At 41.4% G+C, this 26925-nt stretch overlaps 1 protein-coding gene across 1 annotated transcript in view; it reads left to right on the forward strand.

Annotated features, from left to right (window-relative positions):
• Positions 1-26925, forward strand: part of exoc6b (exocyst complex component 6B) — an 89114-nt gene that overhangs the window by 31316 nt on the left and 30873 nt on the right. Inside the window, exons 9-19 of the mRNA XM_054601154.1 lie at positions 1816-1899; positions 2335-2381; positions 4585-4705; positions 4795-4866; positions 6118-6215; positions 7088-7193; positions 7457-7566; positions 14437-14548; positions 15121-15255; positions 15451-15639; positions 25043-25184. Coding sequence (XP_054457129.1) covers positions 1816-1899; positions 2335-2381; positions 4585-4705; positions 4795-4866; positions 6118-6215; positions 7088-7193; positions 7457-7566; positions 14437-14548; positions 15121-15255; positions 15451-15639; positions 25043-25184 — 1216 coding nt within the window. The remainder of the gene's footprint in view (positions 1-1815; positions 1900-2334; positions 2382-4584; positions 4706-4794; positions 4867-6117; positions 6216-7087; positions 7194-7456; positions 7567-14436; positions 14549-15120; positions 15256-15450; positions 15640-25042; positions 25185-26925) is intronic.

The following is a 26925-nucleotide window of genomic DNA, read 5'->3' on the forward strand; positions in this document are numbered from 1 at the left end:
TTCTTCATATCTGGCACAAACAAATTCGATTTTGGAGGTCAAAGGTCACTCTGACCTCACAAAACAAATTTTTTTGGGCCTTCACTCATTAATTTATGCTCAAATTTCACACAAATCTCTTTATAGGATAGAATACTAATGTGACGATATTTTATAACCAAAAGGCAAAAGGTCAACTTCACTGTGATGCCATCATTTTCTGCCAAAACACTTTTCTATCCATTATTTAACACCATAACTCAGTAACAGAACGGTAGATTGTGCCAAATTTGTTTTTTTATTTTATTTTTTTGGCAGCATCAACCACATTTGAAGGATTGTTTACTGTCATACAAATGTGTAATAGAAACATGTAAACACATACAAGGAATCTGCCATTTTTGCGACTTTAAATGACCTTTTAGACAAATTTTACTTTGGTTAAATGGCACTAAGACAAAGTCTTTGAGGTGTTAGTGAAACACAAAGATGTGTTTGTTAAAGTCTCTATTTTTAATTCTGTATCCTATCATAGTGATAGCAGGTATTGGTGATCACACACATGTACATGGTGGTCAGCAGTGTAGATGGACATGTGCTTCTAGAGGTGGTCTGGTCTGGAGGTAAAGGAGCATCTTATCTGCCTCTTATCTCTGAGCTCACCCGAGGACTCTGGGTCCTGGTCTGGGTCTCGGATAGGCCACGTTTCTCCCACACAGCAGAGAGGGAGATAAGAGGGAGAGAGAGACAGCTTCTGTGTAATGGAAAAGGAAAAAAAGATACGAGGCGGTCCAGTTTAGAAAAGCGGATTCTAGTGTGTGTTTTTGGTTTTGATGTCTGACCAGAGACGCCGACCAAAACCTGAACCAGTGCCGTTCATCAAAGACACTTTCTCTGTTTCCCTTTCTTTATCGCTTACATACACACACTCACATGACCTTAAGTGAACTTTCCCATCATGCAGTGGTTCTAAGCTTTTCTTTACCTCCTTAAATTCATCCTTCCTTAATTTAAATAACAGACTCGAACAACTTTACACATCAGGCTGCAGCTTCACAGTTTGGACCAGTTTAGTTTAAAGAGAATTAGGAGGTAATCCAGACAAGTGAAAAGATATTACATAGAATTATGGGATTTAAAATAAGATGGTTCTTCAAGGTTTTTACAAGGTCATGACATGTCTTAACATTAGAGGATTTATTGATTTTGTGTAAAGTTAGTATAAATTATTGATTATCAATTTGTCAATAACTCAGTCAAATGCCAGCTTCCTGTCATGGTCTCTAAGTAAGGAAAACTTGGCAATTTGCCTTGAAGAGAAATCACCACCAAAAAAACCCTGAATGATGGAATATTAGATTCCTCTAAACTATTGATTTATTTTCTTTTTCATTTAAAATTCCAGAATATTCTTCGGTTATGTTCAGTCAGAAAAAAAGAGGGTTTGCCAGCTTTTTATCATCTGTTATAACTGGATTTAAACTCCATTCTATGCATTCCTGACAGCTGAAAAGGTATTATAAGTAAATATGGGACATAATATTCAACAACAACAATATTCCAACACACATTTCAACCGACTTGGCTTCTCCTTTTTTTCTGTTAAAGGTTATTAGCTGGTTCTAGCCCTTAAAACGTAATTTATATAAGTAGTAAATGATGTGAAATCCTAACTTATTAATGAATTCAAAGATTTGTTATTATATATATATTTTTTTATTCCAGGCACTACTGTAACAGTGAGATATTTGTCTTTTATCAAACACTCAAATACCTTCTGTCCATCCGTCAATCTGTCCGTCCGTCCATCATCCTTATGTGTAATCTGTGTTTTAGGGTTTGCGTGATGTGTTTGAGAACTACTACAGAAAGCAGAGGAGGAAACAGGCTCGCCTTGTGCTGCAGCCTCACTCTAACATGGTATGACCCACGCACCATCACTGTGTGTTTGTGTGGAGGCACCTTTTATGAGCACACACTCCTAACTACACCTGCCCTCCCCCCTCCACACACCCACACACACACACACACACACACACACACACACACACACACTCCTTAATCTATAACTTCTGTTAACTACTGTTATCGTAATTGGGAATATTAAAGGTTTTATGCTTTTTATTTATCAAAAACTATTAAAAGTCTGATGTTTTTTTGGCGATTTAATGACGTTTTCTGATGTAAATTGAATTTGTGTTTGAATTGAATTTGATACATTTTGTCCATGCTAATATATTTAATCATACTATTTGTCACAGATCTTTATGTACAGGACTTTATTCCTCTCTCTCTGTGTCTGTGTCCTTCTCTCTTCCCTCCATATGTGTTATTTTTGTTCCTTCACGATTCTAGCATGAAACTCTGGAGGGATACAGGCGGTACTTCAATCAGATTGTTGGGTAAGTGTGTCCAGCTGTCTCTCCCTCCATCAGACCATCATTACTTAACCTCTTCAAAGTTTGACAATTTAACTTTCTTTTAGATTTCTACTGAACTGAGAATTGCATTTTTTTTTCATTTGAAGACCCAACACGACAAAATAGAAACACGTGTTTCCTTCAATAATGACTATTTTAACAGAGACATAAAGAGCAGAAGTCAGACACCAAATGTATGATTCTCTTTTTAAATAGTTTTGGCCCCAAAAGAAGAAAAAAAAAAATTAAACAGATTGTGCACAATATTGTTCTCCAATTACAAAATAAAAGAACATTGATTTGTAAAGAGGACTTTCTATAACCTAATACAAAATAACCTAATATTGTAACCTAAATAATCAACTGATAAAGGACCGTAACTGAACTTAAGAGTTGAAGGAGAAGAAAAAAAAGACGTGAGGTCAATAATCAAACTCCTTCTAGGAGTCATGACTCAAATCTACAGAGTACACAGACACAATACACATATTTTTAGATTAAGTGTGATTTACATATACACAGAATATCATTATCTCTGATGTATATTGCAAATAAACGTCCACAAATCCGCTTAGAAATCAAAGAAAAAAGACGCTCCATGTTTAACTCCAGACTCTGCCTGAAAATCATCACGTTTTAGCTTTTCTCGAGTCCAAAAGTAATGCAGTGGTAGATGTCTGCACACCCATGGATGCACTGGAAACAATAACTGCTAATGGATAATCCTGCATACTTTTAATGGTGCGGATTAAAAAATGATAATAAAGTAAACGCATATATAGGCTAAAATAAACAAGGCTCAACTTTTAGCATCCCAAAAGCCATCCCAATTATGGAAACTGTAGTTCCAAATGATTTATAGATGTTTATGCGTGTTCATCTGACCTTCTGTCAAGCCGTCCATTTATCATCCATCTTTCCTTCCATCCATCCGTCACCCATCAACCTTTCCCTGACTCCTTCTCCCCAGACGTCCATCCACCCGATTCACAAATCTCTCTCCATCCTTGCATCCACATGTCACCCATTTACCCACCTCTCCATCTATCCATCTCGGCCTTCTGTGTAACTTGGCAGAAGACGGGCTGAGAGAGAGAGAGAGAGAGAGAGAGAGAGAGAGAGAGAGAGAGAAACTTTGAGTGAAAAGCAAACATTCAGCGTTTAGCGACACCTCATTTCATTTCGTTTGAGTGACTTCTGACCGTTTGACATCTTTCCCTTCGGCTGTTTTTTTTAACCCTTCCTTTTTTTTTTTTTTTTTGTATCTCTCTCCGGCCACACTCACTTACCCCTTCTTTCCTTTTACTTTTCCTCTCATCCATCACTCCATCCAATTCTCTCCATTGCATTCACACACACACACACACACACACACACACACACACACACACACACACACACACACACACATGCACACACACACGCGCACACACACAGTGGTGACGGTTGATAGAGTGTGTATGATGGTGGTTGGCTTATTGCTGTTATTCCTTCTGTCTGTCTGACTGGAGCAGACGCTTCTATAAACACCGACTGGGCTGGACACACACACACACACACACACACACACACACACACACACAACACACACACACACACACACAATGGTGCACACACCCTCATGTCTGTTTTTCCCATTTGAAGTTTTGGAAAATGCCATCCCATGTCTCTGTTTCTCTAACCATTGTTCTGAGTCTTTCAGTCATTCAAACCCCCTTTTTATTCTCTGTAACAACAAACATTTTTTTTTTTTTTCCATTTATTCAACCTTTATTTACACAGGGAAGGCAGATTAATAATTTACAAACTAAATAACAATAAAGCTTGCAATAAAACCAGCATTAAAACATGTTATTAAAATAAGCAAATAAAAAGGATGAAAAGCAAACAAATGGATTTAAATCAATTAATAAAAATGGTCCAACTTTGGCCTCGTTTTTTTTTATCGTTTTGGCCATCAGTAATAACAACCTGATTATTACAGGAAGGATGTCCCGTCCACTTTTTTGCGATAGTTGGTTGTTTTTCCAGAATCTTGCATTTCCACTTTTGTTTTATATCTGCCTGCAACCGAAAGCAAAAATCTTATAGTTTTTACAGGTTTTGTACAGATAAGCTAACTTTCTTTTGGTTTATCTATATTTCCACGTCTTTATTGTCTTTTCTTCTCGCCCTCTTTGTCCAGCTTCTTCGTCGTGGAGGATCACGTCCTTCACACCACACAGGGTTTGGTCAACAGAGCGTACGTGGAGGAGCTTTGGGAGCTGGCGCTGTCCAAACTCATCGCCGCCCTGAGGACGCACTCCGTAAGGACACGAGGAACCCAAATACCTCGCTAATATTTACAAGACTTGAACAACATAAATAGCACACACACTCCTCTCTGTCTCCTCAGTCGTACTGTGACAACCCTGACCTGGTGCTGGATCTGAAGAACCTCATTGTGCTTTTTGCTGACACACTGCAGGTATGTGGCTTGCAATCCCTGCAGACCTTGTTAACATCACACTGTATGCAACCGAGTTTATTACTGCAGTTTATTCCCTCCATGTTGGTGTTCTTGTACGTTTCGTTCTTATATTCTGTCATCTTGGCACATGCCAGCAAAACTATCTGACCCCAGGGACCCATGAAACTCGTTCAAAGCAAGTTTTCTTTTTTGGGGAGTTTTCAAAATGGACTGCTGCCAATCTCCAAAAGAAAGACTTTCTTTCTTAATTTCGTCCCTTTCTCATGTGATGTCAGTTTTTTCTCCGGTCTACGTCTTCTCCACTGCGTGTGCTGGATGAAGTAACCGGGATGGATTGGGTGTGATAGATGAGGGGATGGAGGGAGGAAGGGGGAGATAGAGGGGGGGATGTAAACGGGAGGAGCAGTCTGAGATGAGTGAGAGAGAACGAAAGAGAGAGTGGAAGTGATGACTGGACGGAACGATGCTCAAAAGGCATTCACGTGAAGTGATGAGGTGCCACCGAACGGCTGAATTCACCCGTTCTCCAGAACATCACCGGTTTTGTATATTCACCACGTCTTCCTATAGTTCCCTCTTTAGATAAATGTAAAAAAAAAAATCAAAAAAAAAATCAAAATTTTATACTCATGAGTGTAGCCTTAAAAACCGACAGAAAAATCACAAACACATGTATTTGAAAAATCCTAAAGTCCTTGATAAGTTCTTAAAAAAATTATAAAATGATGAAGAATTTCTTTTTATTTTACCCATTTATTTTGCAAAATTAAGCCCTTTACACAACATGAGTGCTAATTTTGTGTGATTTATTTGCACGTGACATGTTTTTGTAGTTTTTCTACTGCGAATAAAGGCGTCAACCAATCGGGTTGTGAAGCACGGACATACTCAAAATGTACAACACAAAGGCTCTGTAGTCCGAACCCATTTAACTAAACTTTATTACTCATTTCAACCATGACAAAGGCAGCACAGAACAGATCCCCTTCTTCCGTTCTTACCTTTCATAATTATAATAATATTATTTTCCTTCATTATTCATTAACTCAAGGAAACTCGAGTTGAGTTACTGATGTACAGAGTTGAAGAACTCCTTTAAATTTGGCATTTTAGCTAAAAGTATAATTTCCCTTATTGTTACAACACAAACCATTGTTGAGTTCATTAAGGGTATTTTCCCACTACTTTCTCGCATGTTCATGTTCGGCTGGACACTGACTGGTCGCTCTGGTTTTCCCTCTCCTGCAGGGTTACGGCTTCCCAGTGTCGCAGCTCTTTGACATGCTGCTGGAGATGAGGGAGCAGTACGGAGAAATCCTGCTCAAGAGATGGAACATCACCTTCAGGTACCGATTACTGCGACACCACCCAACCTCTGCTGCTTTACAGGACCGAAGCGGGTTATGAAAAGGTGGTGCCTTGTGCATGTTTAGGGGGGGCGATCAGTTTTGTTTTTCAGTAAAGCCGAGGACTGCTGCACTGACCTTCCTCTTTCTAGTCCCAAGGTCATAAGGTTGCACCTAGTTTGTTGGACGACTACAAACACACACACACACACACGCACGCACACACCCCTGGTTGGTTTGTGGGAAACGTCTTGGTCCTGGTTTTGAAGTTTTACGACCAGCCAGAGGGAGGAAGTGTTTTAAAGCAAACGTCCGGAACATTCTCTACCCTTCAGAATGGGTAGTACCCTTACAAGACTGTGTGTGTGTGTGTGTGTATTTGGGTCTTACATGCCATTGTTTCACCATCGCTTTTGTCAAATGACACCAGAGGGACTTAAAGCGAGAACGGACAAACAAACACACACTCTTTCTCTCTCTTTCAAACACACACACACACACACACACACACACACACACACACACACATTTATACACACACACACACACACACTGGGGAAGCCACAGGAATGTTGTGTTGTATTGTTGGAGAGGGAGCGCTCTCCGGTTCACGGCCTCTCCATGGAACGCTGGAACGTCCGAACTCTGGAGCGCCAACAAGAAGTGGGGGGGGGTGAAGGAGGGGAGGGTGGTAAGAAAACCTCAAGCATTACAATGACCCCCAATGGGATGATTGTGTGTGTGTGTGTGTGTGTGTGTGTGTGTGAGAGAGAGAGAACGAGACTGATGCCATCTCAGTTATTCCTGTTTTAAACTGCCGTTTTAATTACCTGTGATTTTTTTGTTTTTTTCCCCCTCTTTCTCCTCTCCAGGCAGGTGTTGGACCAGGACAACTTCAGTCCTATCCCGGTCTCAACAGAAGAGGAGTACAAACACTACACTTCCCAGTTTCCCATGCAAGACCCCGAACTGGACAAGGTAGAGACCGACCAATAGATGGAAAAGAGCAGATATCGGGATACTTCAAAATGAACCAACGATAATAACGAGAAGGGAAAACATCTTAACAGGCGTTTCAGTTTAATATTGTCCAAGCAAAACACATTTCATTTAGAGTCACTCACTCAAGAAATTAAGTCTGGACTAGTGAGAGGTTGCTTGTGTGCAAAATGTGAAGCAAAAAATTGAATAAAATCTCACTTAATCCCTGTTTTTTTTTTTATTTATTTTTTTTCATCCAGCTTCCCTTCCCCAAGAAGCTTCCCTTCTCCGAGTTTGTGCCAAAAGTCTACTGCCAGCTCAAAGAGTTCATCTACGCTTGTCTGAAATACTCTGAAGACCTGCATCTCAGGTACAGTCACACACAAAACGTTTGCCTTTCACCCGTCCTCCGTCTCGCACATTCATGCTGTCAGTGTTTGCTTTTTGGGGGAAGAGTTTTTTGGGGGAAATTGTGGCCAAATTTGGCCCAAACTCCTGTGTTGATCAGAGGAGGGTCTAGGTAAATTTGTGCTCTCCTCCAAACACCTGAAGGTTTTTGCATGGTGTGAAAAAATGTCAACATTTTGAAAAGCAAGTGATTAAAAAATGAAGCCACAGCAGTGCTTTTCTCAGTCTGTCTCTATCTGCAGGGTGCTTTTATGCTCAATTCAAACAGGTATCTTTTTTTTTTTTTTTTTTTTTTTCCTCCCACATGTCAATACTGGAATTTGAATTTTGAATAACAGCCCCAGTGCTAATTGTTGGAACTCAAACCAATCCGACTTTTTACGACTGCCAGGAATGGAACCGCTGCAGTGGGCAAGTGTTTTGCCCCTGAGCACCATAATATGTACTTGCCCAAAAAAATACTTTTCTCCATCACTTCCTGCCGTTGTGTCTCTCCTCCTTTGTTTTTTTCTCTCTTCTCTCTCTCTCTCTCTCTCTCACACACAACACGAACACGGCAGACTTTCCTTCGTCGATCCTCTCCACTCTGACCGGGGATCTTTGTCTCATTAGATTTGGCCCGCACGACCACAACCCGGCAATCAAGTCCAACTTCTGTTCCATGTTCTGTCGAGGTTAAACCGTAAACCTCTGACTGTGTGTGTGTGTGTGTGTGTGTGTGTGTGTGTGTGTGTGTGTGTGTGTGTGAGGTGTGTGTGTACCGGTTAGGGTTGATGGAAGAACTAACTAAAACAATGCAGCCCATTTTCTCCCAAGGAGACGAGCAATCAGGAAACGACTTCCGCTGTCCAGAAGGATTCCACAGGGCTGGGATTCAGCCAGACACACACACACACACACACACACACACACACACACACACACACACACACACACACACACACACACACAGATAGCGTGTATATTTGCACATAAACACACACAGTGAAACTTCAACTGCATATGTCGACTAACAAAGAAGCTTTCTTGCACATTTTACAACAAAACAAACTGTGAGTCCTTCAGTTTGATACGTGTTATTAGTGTCAAGCTCTGATTCCGCTCGTGGTTTTTCTTTTATTCATGCTCATATCCCCGGGGCTTGTGTGGCTTTTTTCTTTCCTTTTCTTTTTTTTGTGAGCGTATTTTTATCCAGTGACCGCATGTTCGATAGTGTTTCTCTATGGGCATCTGTGCAAAGGCTCATGTGTTTGTTTGAGTGTGTGTTTTATATGGATGCATCTGTGTGTGTGTGTGTGTGTGTGTGTGTGTGTGTGTGAGTGTGAGTGTGTTGATTCCCGGTGGGGGCTGAGAACCAGGGAGGTACCATTGATCCGTGACCGGCGGAAGAGAGAGAGACAGATGCAGGAGGAGGAGGAGGAGGAGAAGGAGGAGGAGGAGGAGTGATTGGGAAAAGAAGTCTTCTGATCAAAGGGAAGGAATCGGTATAATAGGAAAGAAGAGAAGGGATGAAAAGAAACAAACTATCAGTCTGATTAGTCTCTGTAATTCAGACACTTGGAGCTTTTGCACACAAAGGCCGTAGTTTTCTTCCAACCTTGTCGCACGCCTAAAAATAAATATGACCTCAATTTGTGTTAATAACATGAACACACAGACCACGAAGCTCTTGTCCGTTATTACATTTGTCGACACAAGTTTTTTGGCAACCGTTTTGTTGTTTGTTGATCACTCAGAGCCGTGTCATAATCCAAAATGCCGTCCGATAAGCTGATTATTTTCGTCTCCCAGCACAAAGCCCTTCAAGATGAACCAATTGAGGAAAAAAAACCAACAAAAATGCAGAATTTAATTCACATGGATTGTGGCAGGTGATGTGCAGAACACGGAATCGGTGATTGTTGCAAAACAAAGGATGTATAAAAGTAAAGATTGTAGAGATTTTGCTCAAGGCTGCAAAACAATATCTCCTTGCTAATGTCATTCATTCATTATTATCTATTGCACTCAAGGTGTCTGTTGGTAACGATCTTTATGAACGACTGATTAAAATAACAAAAAGAAAAACATAAAAAAATACAGATTTCTTGTGCAAACACTTTGCTTTGGTGGGATGTAAAGCTCATACGTAGGCGTTGAAACACCTCAAGAAACCTTTTCTTAACACGCAATTCATTTGTGCAATTGCTGCATATAAAACAAGCTGTTAAAGACACCTGTATGCTACCTTTTGTGCTATTAAACATGACAAAATAAGCATTCTTTCGCACCAGGTGTATTCCCACTAATACAGTCTGTTCAACTCTGAAATCATCTTTTTCCGAGCGGACCAAAAATTTGTCCAGACAGTTTCTCTGCGGTCTCCCGCTGACCAGACAGCACCAGTCGCTCCTCTCAATCAGAGTAATGACTCCCACTATTTGACCCGGCTTGATTTTATACGGTGCTGAACACCCTGCTCTCCGGTTACCGCGGCGGCACGCCTTTCCTGCCCGCTTCAAACAGACGCACAGGTCCGGAAGCAGACGGGATGATGGAGCAGGATTTGGGTCATTGATCCCTCTGAACTCTGACCTTAACCTTTGTTTTCAATCCTGATTTTGAACGGAAAGGAAGTGTAAGTGTGTGTGTGTGTGTGTGTTTTTGTGTGCATGTTTTGCTACTTTTGTACTTCAAGTGCAAATGTGTCTGTCATTGGGTCTCTGTGATTTTTAAGCCATACTTGTAGCGATGTCTGTCTGCTGGTCGATCAGTACTATACTTTGTTTTCAGGCTTAAACTACTAGCTGGGTTGCCATGACATTTGACACAGATATCAATTTCCCCCAGATGCTGAATCCTAAATGTCCAAAAGCACTGAAAGCATCTGATGCACATGTTTTTAAGTCCAGCTATTATTTTGAAATGGCCGGACATGCACAAAGAGCGTTATAACTCCCTGACCTAACGTACAATGTTCTTTTAGGTCATTATTTGACAAAATACTTCTCAAAACTGATGAGCTCTCATCCGCCTCAGCTGAACTCATTATCTATCGTTAGCATAATAACTTGGCAATATTTCCTAGATTGTTTCCAACTCATTGTACACTTTTCATTGAACAAGATGGCCTCCTTATTTATTACCCTTCAGTTGAACCCTCTTCCTGCACAGGTCAATCCATGCCTCTGTGTTGTGACGTATTACAGAGGTACAGCTCAGAAATCAGAAACAGTTTTATTGCCAAGTAGGTTTGCGCAAACAAGGAATTTGACTTGGTGATTTGGCGCATAAAAAACGGTGCAAAAGTATTGAGACAGTGTATAAATAATAGGGGGAAAAAACATATCTGCTGTGGAGAAAAAAAAGTGAAAAAGCTGTGCAGAAATGTGCAAAATATTGACCACGGGACCTGCAGAAGTTCATAGTATAAAGTACAAATAATATGATAAATGTAATACAAGACATATGTGCATGTTTGGAGATGGTGGAGAACAGATTAGATTATGCTTTGGTACAAAACAAAATGCACTTAAGCATCTAACAAGAAGGGCAAAAGCTGTAAAGTCTAGAGTGATGTACCGAAAAATAATACTAGTTTGTAGATAATCAGAAAGAACTTATGAAAAGACAACATTAATTGAGTAAAACCAGTTTAAACATAGTTTAAACTGGTAAAAGTTTATAGAGCAGGCTTATTGGTAATACTAACAGTAGTCTATTATATGTAGCATCAGCGGCTGGAGGTTTGATTCTGATGACATCGCTTTAGATGTGATTAAGACAGAGTGTTGGTTTGGCAGAGCCTACAGTGACTGAAGACTGTTGAGCTCTGATGTTTCAGAGAGAAACGGGAGATGAGGTGATGTCGGCACGAACGTTCTGTGGTAAAAGACATCAACCTGCAGCCTGGAGGTAGAAAAACTGGACTCGTAAGCTGCCACATGGATGCCCATGAGCCACACACACACACACACACACTACTCAAACTACTCTCCAGCGTTAGAAGACTGCGGGTGTGAACGTGTCAAGCTGTGAAAAAACGGAGTAGGGTGTTTGCTGAGAAAGAGCATGCATATTCAGCCAGCATGTTTGAGGCAAAAAAAAAAGCTGGAAGGAAAACAGAGGAGACGCTTCTTGGCCAAGATTTTTTACCAAGCAGCCGAAGACAATCGGGCAATTCAAAAAATCAAACTCGATTGCGACGTTTGATCACAAACACCGGTAGAGATCCAGGCCCGGTGGAGCTCGTGCCAAAGTGCGTTTTTTAAAGCTGGTTTGTTGTAGCCTGGCTCCCAGTTCCCATGATTCACAGGTGTCATGTTTTGTTTTGCAGTTTGAGTTAAACCAAAGCACAGAAAATAAAAATCCTACGTGCACGAACACATCCTCATGTTTGAAAGAGGCTTTTATATGTTGGGCTCATCTTGTGATTATACAATGCTGTTACATCACGTAATCGTTTTTCTCGTTTTCCATCATGTCGATCGGGCTGCAGCTATTTCTACTGATTATTCTACTGATTATTCCATCGGGTGATCAGATCAGAAATGCTTTTGCCTTTTTATAAAGGAGCAAAACAAAACGTACAAAAGAGAAAATAAGACAAATGAACAAAAATTGGTTTCCTTTCAGAAAAAACAACATTTTTATTGCTTAGAAAATGCCTAAAATAACATGTCAAAACTAAGCCCATTTAAGTGTCATGTTACATTCTAAGCAAAAACAAATAAAAGTAAAAAGTTACTCCTATAAATGTACCAAAACAATTTTAAGAGTATTGGTCGTTTAGTTTCTCCCGGAATCATTTCATGTTTGCACTCGGGAATTAAAAATGGAGGAAGCCATTTTATTAGTTGCATAACAACTATTCATTCTACAGAATATACCTAAATCTGTGAAACTGTTAAATGCGAGTTCTTCTGCTTAGCAACCAACCTGTTCTGCTAGCTAGCACGTTACTCTTGTTTGAAAAGAAACCAGGATTTAGGCCGCCACGTGTCATTAAGCTTTTAAAAATGATGCCATCCTACACACACTCAAAGCTGTCCATCTTCCAACAACCAGCATAAAGAAAGCATAGTGTACTTGCATTTGATTTCTGTTATATGTGGGGGTAATGGCTACTTGGCACATTCACTGCTCCGAGCTGGAATAAGAACATCGTGTGTGTTTATTGTGTTTTGCATGTTCCTGAACACTGTCCAGAGAGTGTTTGGTGGTTCACTGTGTTCATACCTGTGGCTTCCTGGCTCGGTGCGCTCTAACCCCCGACTGTTTTCTCTGCTGACTGACCGTTGTTGTCGTTGTTGCTCTCGATGTATTTTTAGGACCCACCTCCGTCCATTCCTCACTGAAGGCCCTTTGGCTTCCGTCTGACAGCATCAACCGCCGCGTATTTATTGCGACCGATGGCAACATAAATATAATGAAATTCAATCCAAATTCTGCGGTGTGTCTATATTTGTATATATATATATATATATATATGTGTGTGTGTGTGTGTGTGTGTGTTCGCAGAGTTCACTAGCATACATTGACTTTTTGCCACTCTCCACACACCATTTTTGTCCACTCGGCACTTCTGCAAAGGAATTTTTTCTCCCCCCCCACCCCCACTCTCGCTTTGCTCCAAATTGTCGGAACGTTTTTAGGATTCCTCTGCATTTTTTGGAAACAAAGTTGAGTTTGGAATTCCAGCGCTCGCTCTCCCTCAGGCAACACTGTGTGTGTGTGTGTGTGTGTGTGTGTGTGCGTGTGTGTGTGTGTGTGTGTTTAGGTTGAATTCCAGGCACAGATAATTTACTGAATTGGTTGGAATGTGTTTGTTACCCACAGGGCTCTGGAATCGAACACATGCGCTTAAAAAAAAACATGCACTCGAACACAGATTCCTCTTCATCATCCCGCAGCGGAAAAGAACGCCATCGCTTTTTGTTTCCGCTGATTATCTCCGCCAGTGTGAAGTGTGTCCTCCTCTGACCTCTCTCTCTCTGTGTGTGTGTGTGTGTGTGTGTTATATTATAAACAGTTTTTTTGTGTGTGTTTGACCCCTGTATGCGTTTCCTCTTCTTACCTGTCGCAGTCGGACAGCGGCTGCCCTCGCAAAGGCTCAAAGTTCAGCTGTTCTCGAGCAGTTTTGACGCTTCCAGGAAAGCCGTTGTTAAGCAGGAGGGCGACGGCCGCTGCCATGAAAAACACTTTTTCTAGACTCCCAGAATTGTTCAGAAAATTTGTCTGGGTTTCTTCACCAAACATCGCCCACATTTCAAACGTAACCAAAAACGATTATATGTCAGAGATTTGGTTATGTAAGTGGGTCTGATTAGCGCCGTCAAACATTTGCTTTAACAGGAAATTTGAGCTCGTTTCACGTTTTAACAGCCTGCTGGCTGTCTGTCCGCCTCCTTGGCGGATGCAGAGGTGGTAATTTTATGAGTATTTAAAGTCTGTCGAGGACGGGGGGGATGGTAAATATATGTTTAAAAAATGAACGGGTAATAGGAAAAACATACTTCTGGATCAGTTTTACGAGCAGTCTTTGGATATTTTATCGATTTGGGGACGATTTCTAAGGCTTAAATTGCCATTTAGGTTAATTATTTTCGAGCTGCGGTGGAGATTTAAGGCCATGTTTGACTTCTAATGAGGCTGACAGCTCATAACATGGTAATGTACTCATTTCAATTGGCTGACATTTAGACTTTTTCCAACCGGAGAGCTTTCGCAGACTGAGAAATTCACTTAGAGTGTTTGTACTGGCTTTCAGACGCAGCAGCCCTCTGCGAGAAACTCACTTCTGCACAGTCACTCATTGTCTGCCCGTCTCTTTGTTTATGTGTGTGTCCTCTAGTTCCACGGAGGTAGACGATATGATCCGCAAGTCGACAAATCTGCTGTTGACCAGAACCCTCAGCCACTGTCTGCAGTACGCCATTAAGAAGAAGAATGTCGGGCTGGCAGAGGTACAGTGTGTGTGTGTGTGTGTGTGTGTGTGTGTGTGTGTGTGTGCGCGTGTGTGCCCGTCCAATGTGTAAAGAAGAAAACTCTGCTTGTAATAATCTCTCTCCGAGGGAACGAGTTTATGTTGTTGCACAACTTGCTCAGAATGGTCATCTCAACCTTTCCAGCTCATTTACTCTGACAAAAACAGACTTTATCTCTTTTCAACCTGTTGTTGTCATAACGATAATTTATTATTTTGCACTTATTTAACCAGCCACAGAGGCCAAACATAATTCATTTTAAAGAGCTTGTTATATTTGCAATCATTTTATTAAACGAGTTCAATTAATTGTGCCACATTTCTAAATATTGTGCAGAGCATAAAGACAAAAGTTCAAACTGAGGCTTATGATGCAAAGAACAATAACACAAGTAGGCGTCTGAAGACTGATTACAGTAGAAATGAAACATATTTGCTCTATTATGCACTTTTTTTTTGCAGCTTATGCGAGTCTCCTTCAGCCTTTTTCTCTGCAGGAGCATGTTTATAATAAACAAACCTAAAGACGCCATGTTTCACGTTTGTGTCCAGTTGGTGCAGGTGATCATAAACACCACCCACCTGGAGCAGAGCTGCCACTTCCTGGAGGAGTTCATATCAAACATCACAAATGTCCCGCCCGACTCCTCAAACGCTACCAAGCTGTACGGGACCTCCACCTTTAAGGTACACCACCAACACTCTTTCTAGTCTTCTGTCCTTTAGATACTTCTTTCTCTTTCCTCTCCCTTTATTTTCCTGTTTTTTTTTGTCCTGGCATGCAACACAAAACACACTTACATTTCTAAAACAATTAATATTCTGCATTAATAATTATTAAAAAAGCACACACCTCTCAGTCTGATCTTTATCTCCTTGCAGGACGCTCGCCATGCGGCCGAGGCGGAGATCTACACCAACCTGAACGCCAAGATCGACCAGTTCCTGCAGCTGGCCGATTACGATTGGATGGCCCCCGTGCAGGGAGGCGGGACTCTGGACGCCAGCGACTACCTGATCGACCTGATCGCCTTCCTGAAGAGCACCTTCAGTGTCTTCACCAACCTGCCTGTTAGTACACACACACACACACACACACACACACACACACACACACACACACACACACACACACACACACACACACACACACACACACACACACACACACACACACACACACACAGCATTTATCTTAACAGTTTTGCAAAGTATGACAATTAAGATAAGACTATTCAGCCCAATATGCATACCTGGAATGTGTGTGTTTTCATGTCCATTGTGTGTAGTGATTACATACTTTAAGTGTGTATGTATGTGTGTGTGTGTGTGTGTTGTATAAGCCCACTCACCAGTCTCGCTGCATGTAAGCGTGAGCCATCACAGGGCAGGACAATCAGCTTTAGTTCGTTAGAGTTTCAGCTTGTTACGGGTTAGATCGTTAACATGGGGCCCGCTAAGCTCATTAAAGGGTGAGCTGGTCGGGTCAGCAGCACCGGATTACACAGTGGCTCAGGCCATTGACTCCACAGCCCGTCTGCAAAAAACGCTCATTACCGATTCTGATGGGGCGTGTTCTGTCCGTCGTGACACAATGTAAATTAATCAGTAGGATTTTATCAACTGTCATTTATTTCATTAATCATCTTATGCGTTTCCTGCTATAATAGCCATTATAAATGAAAAAAAGTAGTTCCTTAGTAGACTGATAGAGTGCTTTCATATCTAAACCGTTGGACTGAAACTGAACCGATACCTGAAAATGTGGTTCTTGAAAATGAAATAGTGGAAGAAATAAAAGAATTTAGCATGATTTATAAACATAAAATACCAACAAATCCCTCGGTTGATCGGGAAATCTGTTCAGGAAGTAGTGATCTGCGCAAGAACATATGACCCATTTTTTTATAATCATCATGTATGCATGTCAGCATCGGGTAATTTCCCTGATTAAAAGGACAAAACTACATTGTCGCCTCAAGTCCAGTCTCAACCTGTTCTACCATAACATGCGATCGATTTTGCAGTCTAGAAATACCAATAACGCTTATAGCCACTTATTCATTTGTGAGCTTTGTGACACCAAATAACCTAAATAAACACATCAGAGACGTTAAAGTGCTGCATAAACTTCTGTTGGTACGCAGAGTTTGAGAATCCTTCTGATGCAGGATGAAGATCTCTTAAACGGTTCAATGAAACTAGTTTCCTTACCGTCTGTAAAATGTCATCTTTATTCCTCTAGTTTGTTTGTCACAAAGTCGGTGTGAACCGGACCAGAACTAAAATGCAACAGTATATCATCTGAGGTTTGAAAGCACCCTGAGAAAATACATGTGCAAACTATAACCATATAGGGTTCTTCAGCTTTCCCTCATAGAACACTTTTCGTGTTCTACCTAGAATCCACCCAACAGTCATGTCTTTTAACAGCCATGCTTTTCAACAATCCTTGAAGAATCCTTTTGTAACCCTTATTTCCGTCCACTATGCTTATATTCAGGATTATGAATTATAGAATAATGCTTTCATGCAGGCTGAGAATCACCCAGATTCTGTAGTTTTCTACGGATGTATCGAGCAGCAAACTGGACGCGGACTGAAGTTCCTGATGAACTTTTCTCACCGAAAAGTCTGCATTTTAGAGTTAATTTTTAAACATGGAACTCGTAGAATTAATCCATAATTAAAAGTGTATTGATTCAGGCTATCAAGCTTGCTCAACAAAGATCTAACTTCGGCCTAAAGAACATATTTTAAAGTCTGTTTTTGGATCTTTCTGCAATGAACTATGGAGCGTTTCTTTCCTGAAGTCTTAATGTACACTGATCCAAGTTCCCACTCTGCAGTTTAAAGCATGTGGACAATAAAACTTAGAGCGCACACACACACACACACACACACACACACACACACACACACACACACACACACACACACACACACAGGAGGGTTAGTTTTAAGATGATTGCGCACACAGATTTGGTCAAAGCGGGTCACAAGGCCACAAGGCCACACACACAAGGTGGTCGAGCTAAGTGTTTTCCAGCACTTCCAAGAAGCTTTTCCTACACCCCCACGAGCCCCGGACATGACCCCGTCACACACACTTTAACACACACACACACACACACACACAACACAACACACTCTCAGTGTGGGGCCTCCTAAGTAGATCAGATGCTATGGATCTAAAAAGCTGGGTGGTATGACCCTCTGAAATAAGAGCTGATCATATAAAAGAGTAGTGTGGCAGAGCGATGAATCAGATACTGTTGAAGGGAGAAGAATAAAAAAAATACTTTAACAAGAGCTTCTGGTTCTACTACCAACTCTGCTGTTACTAGTATAAGTACCACGAACTAGAACAGTTCGCCAATAATTAATTAGTAGTACATTTGTGTCCAAAAACCATGTTTGGTCTTTCTAAATTCAACTTTACAGTTAATTGGGATCCAAATGAATAAACTGCTAAAACTGACGATACCACTGCTTCTTCTAGTACTTCTGCCTCAACTGCATTTTCACAAATAAAGACCAAAAATGTATTTAATATATGAAATTACACCCAGACAAGTCACAGTTGAAGTTTAAAGATTACAGTAGTTTTCAGTAGAACTCCAGAAGAAGACAATATAAGCTCCAGCACCCTCAGAGGTCAGATTTGAGGTTGACCAATGTTTTTTTACAGTCGTATGTTTTTGTTTTTTTTATGACCGTAAACAATAAAATCTGAGATGTTACGCAACCAACAGTCAGCACACTGAAACCCAACACGCCATTATTTTTTAAATTGACGGCTCACCGTGACACAGCAACATTCCTGCAAAAAACTCTCCGTATGTGTGTGTTTGGGCTTATGCGGCGGTTTTAACGGCTCTAAATGTAACCCGTTGGAAGCAGACGTTTCAGCTGGCTCCCAGTTCTCACCAGAGAGGAGCTAATGATACCGCTCACAGTTTAGCACTAGCTTAAAAGTCATAATGGAATTGAGCTCAAATTTAAAGATGGAACGGGCGGACATTAGAAAAAAGCAAATTTTGGACTCTTCCTCTGGCCAAAGTGCTCCAATTTCATGGCTTAAAAGCTCCTTGATCAGTTTTCTTGATGTGCACAGAGCAGGTTTTGGCGGCCAGGCTCTTCCTCTTGTGTGTTTAGGACTTTCTGAGTTCTCCATGGAGCTTCAGCACGTCCGATAAAAGCCAGAACGGCAACAACTCAAGAGCCCATGTGCAATAAATACTGAAGGTGGAAAAAGTGTGTGCAGTGACTAAACAGTGATAAAAGCAGTGAATTTGATAGAGAATGTTTTATTTCCACGCAGCCGTCACACTCCCTTAACTTCTTTCATGTGTCCCATTAATATATCACACACCGGTTGTACTGTTTTGCCATCAAGCTGAATTTCCCGGTTTATGTTTCTCGCCGTAGGGAACGCCGGTAGAACACGCTACTTTACCGGTGAGTATCTGGGTTGTTAAGATAACGGAGTGATGTGTGCCGACCCCTGACTGACCCTGTTAACCCGTCAACTTTGGCCCCTTAAAAATCCCCACTTGAGTGTTTTAAAAACCAGCATGCGAGATTTCGAGGGAGTGATGATGCACGTTTGCCTGATTTTTGTCCCAACCAGGGAGGGAAATCCAAACCGACCACCTGCCAGCGTTACAGACATTTGTTTTTTGCGTTTACGATAATGCACCAGAAACTTACATCATTTGGATACTCTTAAACTTTATTCACACGTACAGATTGATGATAGTTCAGACTTTTATTTGACGTAGATCCCAAGTCTTGACCAGAGAAGATGAGAGCATGTTTGGTGTCGTTAAACACATTTAGAGATATGAGATGGTCAGAAATTTTATTTTTCCACTCGTTTCTACGGAAACCCTGAGAGGGAAGTGAGAACAAAAATTCTGGTGAAACATTTTGATCTAACTCTGATATAAACAGTTTTTCTGTCTTGATTTTGTCTTTTAAGAACATGGAAAAAAAGGTTTTTAGTTGGATAATCTTTTTAATAAATAAAGTTAATTAAGTTAACTAAGTTTTCCTTAATTATCTTTTTCTTCTCTGAATGTGAAACACGTGGAAGAAAAAGTTTTTGCCGGCATCATCTTTTAAAGATATTCTTTTCAACCCAGTAAAATGATACTTACAATAAAAAAAATCACCTTTTTCCATTAATTGTTTTAATACTAATTTCGTCCACAAGCACGACTACAACAAGTTCTAAATGAGTCTAAAAGGCATTCATTTTTTCTTCCAGGTGAGGTGTTAATTTAAATAACAAGCTAACACACATTATATGCACCTAATGTTTAGAGTGCTAGGAGAAATGAAAACTCCCTTGGAAGAAAAACAAAGCTGAAAAAACAATCCATAAACTGAATTGCCAGAATTTTATTTTCTTTCTCTTTTGCCTCTCAGGGCTTCCGTACACCACAATAAACCAAAATTTCCAACCCTGGTATCTGTCAGACCAAACGTGATTTCAAGTCTGTGAAGTGAAGTTGCTTGTAGTGTACCCCTTTTGTGTGCGTGTGTGTGCGTGTGTGTGTGTGTGTGTGTGTGTGTGTGTGTGTGTGTGTGTGTGTGTGTGTGTGTGTGTGTGTGTGTGTGTGTGTGTGTGTGTGTGTGTGTGTGTGTGTGTGTGTGTGTGTGTGTGTGTGTGTGTGTGTGTGTGTGTGTGTCAAGGTTACATTCAAAGACTCACAAAGAAAATGCACCCACAAGTCCAGACTTTGTCGGATTTTTGTGGTTCTTGAGTGACATAAAACAAATACCTTCCATAACTCAGCAGACTGCGATTGTTCCAGAAGACTGAGCCTGGATCAGTTCTCCATTTGGAGTTTGACCGTGTGAATTTAAGCCTTTATCACAAGTAGATTCCCTTTTTTCCGTCGTTTTTCCAAGTCGTGAATCAGAAGTCGGACCCGTAAACCCTTCAGATTCACTCTTTTCTGTCACAGATGTGGATGAAGCAGCAGTGATTTCTAGGGTGTCGCCGTGTTGCACATCAGTATAATTTTTTTCCCCCCGCTGCGATCCCACGTCTTGACTTTTGGCTGCCCTAACTCGCCGTTCGTTTTGACTGACAGCTTTCTGGATTGGACGGAGAGCATATTATGCGGCGTGTCCAATCTCTTCCAGGAGTCGTGAATCAGACGCAGCGACTTCACCACGCCGTCGCGTTTATAACTCGAAACCTGCTTCTAGCATTATGAAGGCCGAGGCTGAATTCAGATGGGAGTGCTTCAAAAAAACAAGCTGTGTCCAAAATTTGAAAGGTGCACAGTTTGGTTTCGGAGATGCACATCAATCTGTTATAACACTAAACTCTTTCACATATGAGGTTCTGGTTGGTTTTTAACACATTTTTCCGCAGTCTTTTGAGTCTTTTAATTTGAAGTTCTTGATTTAAATTAAGAGCAAACATGATCTCGGAAAACCTCACATGTGGAAATATCCCCCACAAAATACGTAAAACCGAACCCTCGTTGTGTTTATTCCACGTGTACGGCACCGTTGCTGCCTCCGTCACATCGCCACAGCATTTGTAAATAACGTGTCATTATCAATGGTTGTAGCCGCCACGGCTAAGTGAACCGGACGGCCCGCTGCAGTGTGTTTGACCACACACAGACGGATGGATTTACTCGATATGTGAGAGACCACATCCATTTTTTTCTTCTTCCCTTTTATACCACAATCACATTTTTTCTCTTGTTGAAAAAACTTTAGCTGGATTGGAACAAAAAGCTTGTCAGGAACAATTAGAAGCTTCATTCAACTCTTTTTTTCAAGTTCCTAAAAACTTCAAATCTTAAAGCAGCACGGATCAGAACTTTTGTGCGAACAATGTGATGTGAAAGCACGTGTTAACCCCAAAAAAAAGCATTACTTTTATTAAGGTTTTATCAAACTTGACTTACAATAAGTGCGTTCAACTATGTGTAAACAACAAAAAGTGCAAGACTCATGTAAAGACATAAACTTCATCAAATGTGCTAAACTTCTTCTTGCACATCCAGCAGACGCAGAGCAACATTAGCATCCGATTCCAGGTCCGTTCTCATGGCCACCAATAATGATACGGCCAATATTTAGCTCTGGTTTGGTCCCCACCACCTGCTGATTCTTTGATTGATAGATGTTCCAACTTTCTCAGGTAACTTTCAATGGAAAAATATGAAACTAAATGTGCTGAAAGATGGAAAAACAACTAGATAAGAGTTCAAAAGGTTTTATAGAGCCACAAGAAGCCGCTTTAACGTCTATTATGGTTCATTTATTCACCAGTAACATCAAGTAATGTACTTTTAAACATGTCACCCGTCCATTTTCAGCACCTATTTCTGAGACAGATATATATGTGTTGATTAGCATATTTCACTGTCATTCTCATCAGTCTGCATTCCTTTCCTTACTCCTCCTTTTCCTTCCTCTTTCCTTCGTTCATTCCTATTTCTTGAGTATTCACCCCCACCTCCTATCTTCCTCCTCACCTCTCTCTCTCCCCTCCACCTCGTCTGCTTTTCTTTCTCTCTCTCTCTCGTCTATTTGTTCAGCCGTTAGCTGCTGAGTAGCTTTTAATGAGCGCTTTGATGAACGTCCCTCGTTAGCTGGAAGGAGGGAGGGAAGGATTCAGGGAGTGAGGAATGGAGAAGAAGCATCACTTGATTCCGGGTCCGTCCTATCTGTCTCTACCTCACCTCCTCTGGCCTTTTGTCCTTTTCATCCCCTTTTTCTTTCACCTCTCCTAACTTCTCCCCTTCCTTTCCTCAACTGTCTTCACCTGTCCTTTTCTCTCCTTTCCTTTTTCCACCTCTCTTTTCTTTGCTTTCCTTTCCTCGCCCTCCTTTCCAGTCGCCTTTCCTTTACTGTCATTGTCTTTCCTCACCTTTCTTCATCTGTCCTCTGGTTACCTTCCCTCTTTTCCTTTCCTCCCCTGTCCTTCCTTCTCCTTTCCTCGCCTTTCTTCTCTTTCCCTTTTCCTCACCGTGCCTCTTTTCCTTTCCTCTCTTTTCATTTGATTTCACTTCCTTTCCTCACCACCTTTAACTTCCTTCATCCTTGTCTATGCTCTCCTTTTCTCATTTAATCTCTTTCTTTTCTTTTCTTTTCTCATCTTTCCTTTCTACACCTGTCCACTCCTTTCCTCACCTTGCCTTTGTTTTCCTTTCCTTTCCTTACCTACCCCCTTAACTTCTTTCCTTTCCTTTCTACACCTTTGCTTTCCATTCAATTAGTTTAATTTCGACAATCCTTCCCTTTCTTTTTCCTCACCCTTTTCTCTCTTTTCCTTCTGATTCCCAATGCTTTCCTTGTCCTTTGCTCAACTTTCCCTTCCTCTCTTTTCCTCACCTTTCTTCAACAATGTTTTCTTTCCTTTCCTTTTCTCACCTTCCCCCTCTTTTCCATTCCTTTTTGTTTTTCTTTCCTTCCTTCTCCTATCTTCACTCCTCTTCCTCCCTCCCATGTGCCTCAAACTAATGGTTCCCAGTTGTCTGTATTGAACTCTGAGACAACACCATTTTCTGTCAGACAGACCCACCTGTGTGTGTGTGTGTGTGTGTGTGTGTGTGTGTGTGTGTGTGTGTGTGTGTGTGTGTGTGTGTGTGTGTGTGTGTGTGTGTGTGTGTGTGTGTGTGTGTGTGTGTGTGTGTGTGTGTGTGTGTGTGTGTGTGTGTGTGTGTCGGCCCAGGTTCAGGACATGTAGAATTGCCTATTTCACGCCAATCTCAGGACATGATAATTGCCTATTTGTCAATCTGTGTGATGTGTGTGTGTGTGTGTGTGTGTGTGTGTGTGTGTGTGTGTGTGTGTGTGTGTGTGTGTGTGTGTGTGTGTGTGTGTGTGTGTGTGTGTGTGTGTGTGTGTGTGTGTGTGTGTGTGTGTGTGTGTGTGTGTGTGTGTGCGCAGACAGAGTTCAGAGGCCAGCGTCGTACTGGAGGATATCCGGCCGGTCGTAGGTGTGTGTTTCTGAAACATATGTGCTCGCACGTGTGCACCGTGTGTGTAATTTGATTTCCCTTTGAGGTGAGCGCTGCCTCTTGTATGAACTGCGCTCCAGACTCTTTCTCTGAGGTCTCACTCCCGGCTACAATGGGATCTTTCTGCTGCCGTCGGGGTCTGTTATATAAGATAAGATTAATTTTATGGATATCGGAGCGGAAACCGGTTAATAACAGCGGCGGGCGAGTTGAGCTGCTGTCTGGAGAACAGACAAAGGAAATTATATTAAAGTATGTCACTAAGATTTAAATATTACTTAATTTAATTGCACTTTTTTTATACGTTACGTTATATTCCAAGAACAGTTTGACCATTTTTGGGGGGAATTCTAACAAATGGATCAATACACAGGGATATTAATGTCTTATACATCGTGCTTTATTTGTTAATGTCTGTGCATTGGCTGGTGGTTTTCATCCCAACTGTACTGGTAACCAAATTGTTGAACTGTGTAGAAAAACATTAGCAAAACAGGGTGGAATAAGTGGTGAAGTTGTCACAAATTCATTATGGGAAAAAAAACAGTTTGTCATCCCACTTGTCAATTAAGCACAATTACACAATTATGTTTGTGTCTAATTGTGTGTATATTTGCACACGGCGGGGTTTGTGTGAGTGATGAAAGTGCTGGAATGACCGGCCTGGTGTTAATCACATGGAGGTGTGTTTGTCTCAACATTTGAGATGTATGAAAGCAAAATAAAATGGAAATTCAATTGTATTATTTCATGATTGTGTTGCAGATTTCTTCAATTTGAACCTTTGCCTTTTTTTTTTTTTTTTTTTTCTTCAATCTCTCCCCTCTGGTTTAACTTTTACAAGCTTTTACCTCATTTTCATCTCTGTGCTTCATTCTGTTGGAATGCAGACGTCGGGGTCGAGTACAGGGCCACGGCTGGTCACCCAGACTGCACACATGTCTGCTCACACACACACACACACACACACACACACACACACACACACACACACACACACACACACACACACACACACACTCCATCAAACACCACACACTCCATCAAACCCACACAAACACATGTTTTGGTTTCTGTATTAATGCGTTGTCATGTACTTCCTCATCCGCTGCTTTTATTGCTGTTATGCTCCTTCATCATCCTGACTGCACCTGAACGCAGCACACTTGATTAACGCTCACCATTTGTGTGTGTGTGTGTGTGTGTGTGGGAACTCCTGATTACCAGTGTGTGTGCATGTATGCATGTTTGGTGGTCACTTTCATTCAGTTTGTATGCAGTTAATGGGAGGTTTTTGCTGTTCTGAACTGATAAAGCAGATCTGGAAGATGATGCTCGGGTGCACAAAGGAAGTGGTGCACTTGGTGTTTCTGGTTTGTTTAGAATAAAAATGAAAAAGATGCGTTGTCACAGTCCCACAGACACCTCACCTCTCTCTCTCTCTCTCTCTCTCTCTCTCTCCCCCCCTCTCTCAGGGTAAAGTGGCCCAGACGGCCTGCATGTCGGCCTGTAAACACATCTCCACCTCGCTGACCCAGCTGCTGCTCGACCCGGAGGTCAGACAGATCTCCATGGGGGCTCTGCACCAGCTCAACGCCGACGTCAAGGAGTGCGAGGGTGAGTGTCAACGGTCACTTTTTAAAATGGTCATACTTGTCTTTAATATTATTTATTACCTTTTTACCCCCTTCTCCCCTCCTTTTATCCTTCATGTCAGACCCATCAGTGTTTAATTTACTGTACCTTCCCTTATTTAGTTTTGGATCCTTATATGTTGCCTTTTCCCCCTCCCTTTTTCCCCTCCTTGCATCCTCCTCTGCTCTTATAATCCCTCCTTCTTTACTTCTTTAATTTGCCCACTTTTGCAGGAAACACATTTATGCACACAACAGAAAAACGTACACGCAAAATTCGAGAAAATGCCTGAATAACACATCTCCCCATGAATGCAACTTTTAAAGCAAAATGAAGGGGTGCAATGTGTGCAATTTTCCTTTGAAAGCGCAGGGGGCGCTATGGATCAACTGGTTACAGTTGGGGGGGGGCATCTTCTCTATAAATCTTTACATGTCATTTTTTCTTCTCTTCTCTCATCATTTCCTCCTCCTCCTCATCATCCCATCCTCTGCTGCTTTTCTTCTTCCTCCCTCCTCATCCATCCCTCTCTTCCTTCCCCTCCCTCCCCTCTCGCCTTGCTTTCTGGGACTTAAACATGCAGGGTGCTTTCAGATAAAGGGGTGATGGGGGGGAGGAATGAAAGGGTGCGAGGCGTCGTTTGGCTCAGTTTCTACATGATCAAGGTTCTTAGAGTCACAGGGCGGGTCGCATGGTGTGTGTGTGTGTGTGTGTGTGTGTGTGTGATGTGATGTGCAGTGACATGCGTGCAGTCCTGCGGAGGGGTTAGGAGGTTACGGAGTTACTTATTCAGGGCAGACGGAGGGAAGACAAAACGGGGAGGAAGGAGAGAGGGGTGAGGGTACAGTAGAGGGACGGGTGAGATGGATAAAGAAGCCGAAAATATGAGGGATGTGGATAATTCAAAAAGGAGAAAGACAGACAAGGGGGGATTCAAATTTAAGAATAAAAAAGAATGAAAGATGGATCGCTTTAAAGAGGTAGCAGAGAAGGGTGAGAGAGAGGAGAAGAACAAGGGATTAGTGGTGAAGGTGGATGGATGGATTGAGCATAAGGGACCGTTACACTAAGTTTATAAAGTAGAAATGAAGAATGGAGTCTGGTGAGGAAAGAAGCAGAAAATGGAGTAGAAGAATGAGAGCAATGGATTCAATTTAAGGGGGAGAAATGAAAAATGGAAGGCAAGACGAAAGGGCAGCAAGATCTGTTCATGAACGAATGTGATGAAAGAAAACATGACAAATGGAGGGACAGAGTAAGAATGAAAGAAGGAATAAATAAGATAACGCATAGGATGTGAAATGTATAAAGAAAAGCAAGCGCTAAAACAAAATGATTTAATGAGCGTGCAGCAAATGTGTTCTGTTGGACAGTGTTAAAAGTGAACGTGAACTAAGAAGGGATTAAATGAAAAAAAAAAGGATCATATAGAAGGATGGAGTTGAATGGGATGAAAGGGGTTGAGGAACAAGAGGGCAGAGAAAATGGGATTAAATGAAAGAGGTGTGGAATAAAAAAAAAAATGAATGAAAGGCGAGTACAGAAGGATGTAAGGGTGGAGAAGAGGGAGAAACATGGATGAGAGGAGGGATTAAAGGGAGTGTGAAAGAAGGAGGAAGTGAGGGGGGGCATTAGAGATTAAATTAAAAAAAAAGAGGAATTTCTGGATTGTGTCGGATGAAAAGAAAGGGAGGTACAGATGAAATGCATACGATCGCAGGGG

Source organism: Anoplopoma fimbria, chromosome 7, assembly GCF_027596085.1.
Source record: "Anoplopoma fimbria isolate UVic2021 breed Golden Eagle Sablefish chromosome 7, Afim_UVic_2022, whole genome shotgun sequence".
In the NCBI taxonomy this organism is placed as follows: domain Eukaryota; kingdom Metazoa; phylum Chordata; class Actinopteri; order Perciformes; family Anoplopomatidae; genus Anoplopoma; species Anoplopoma fimbria.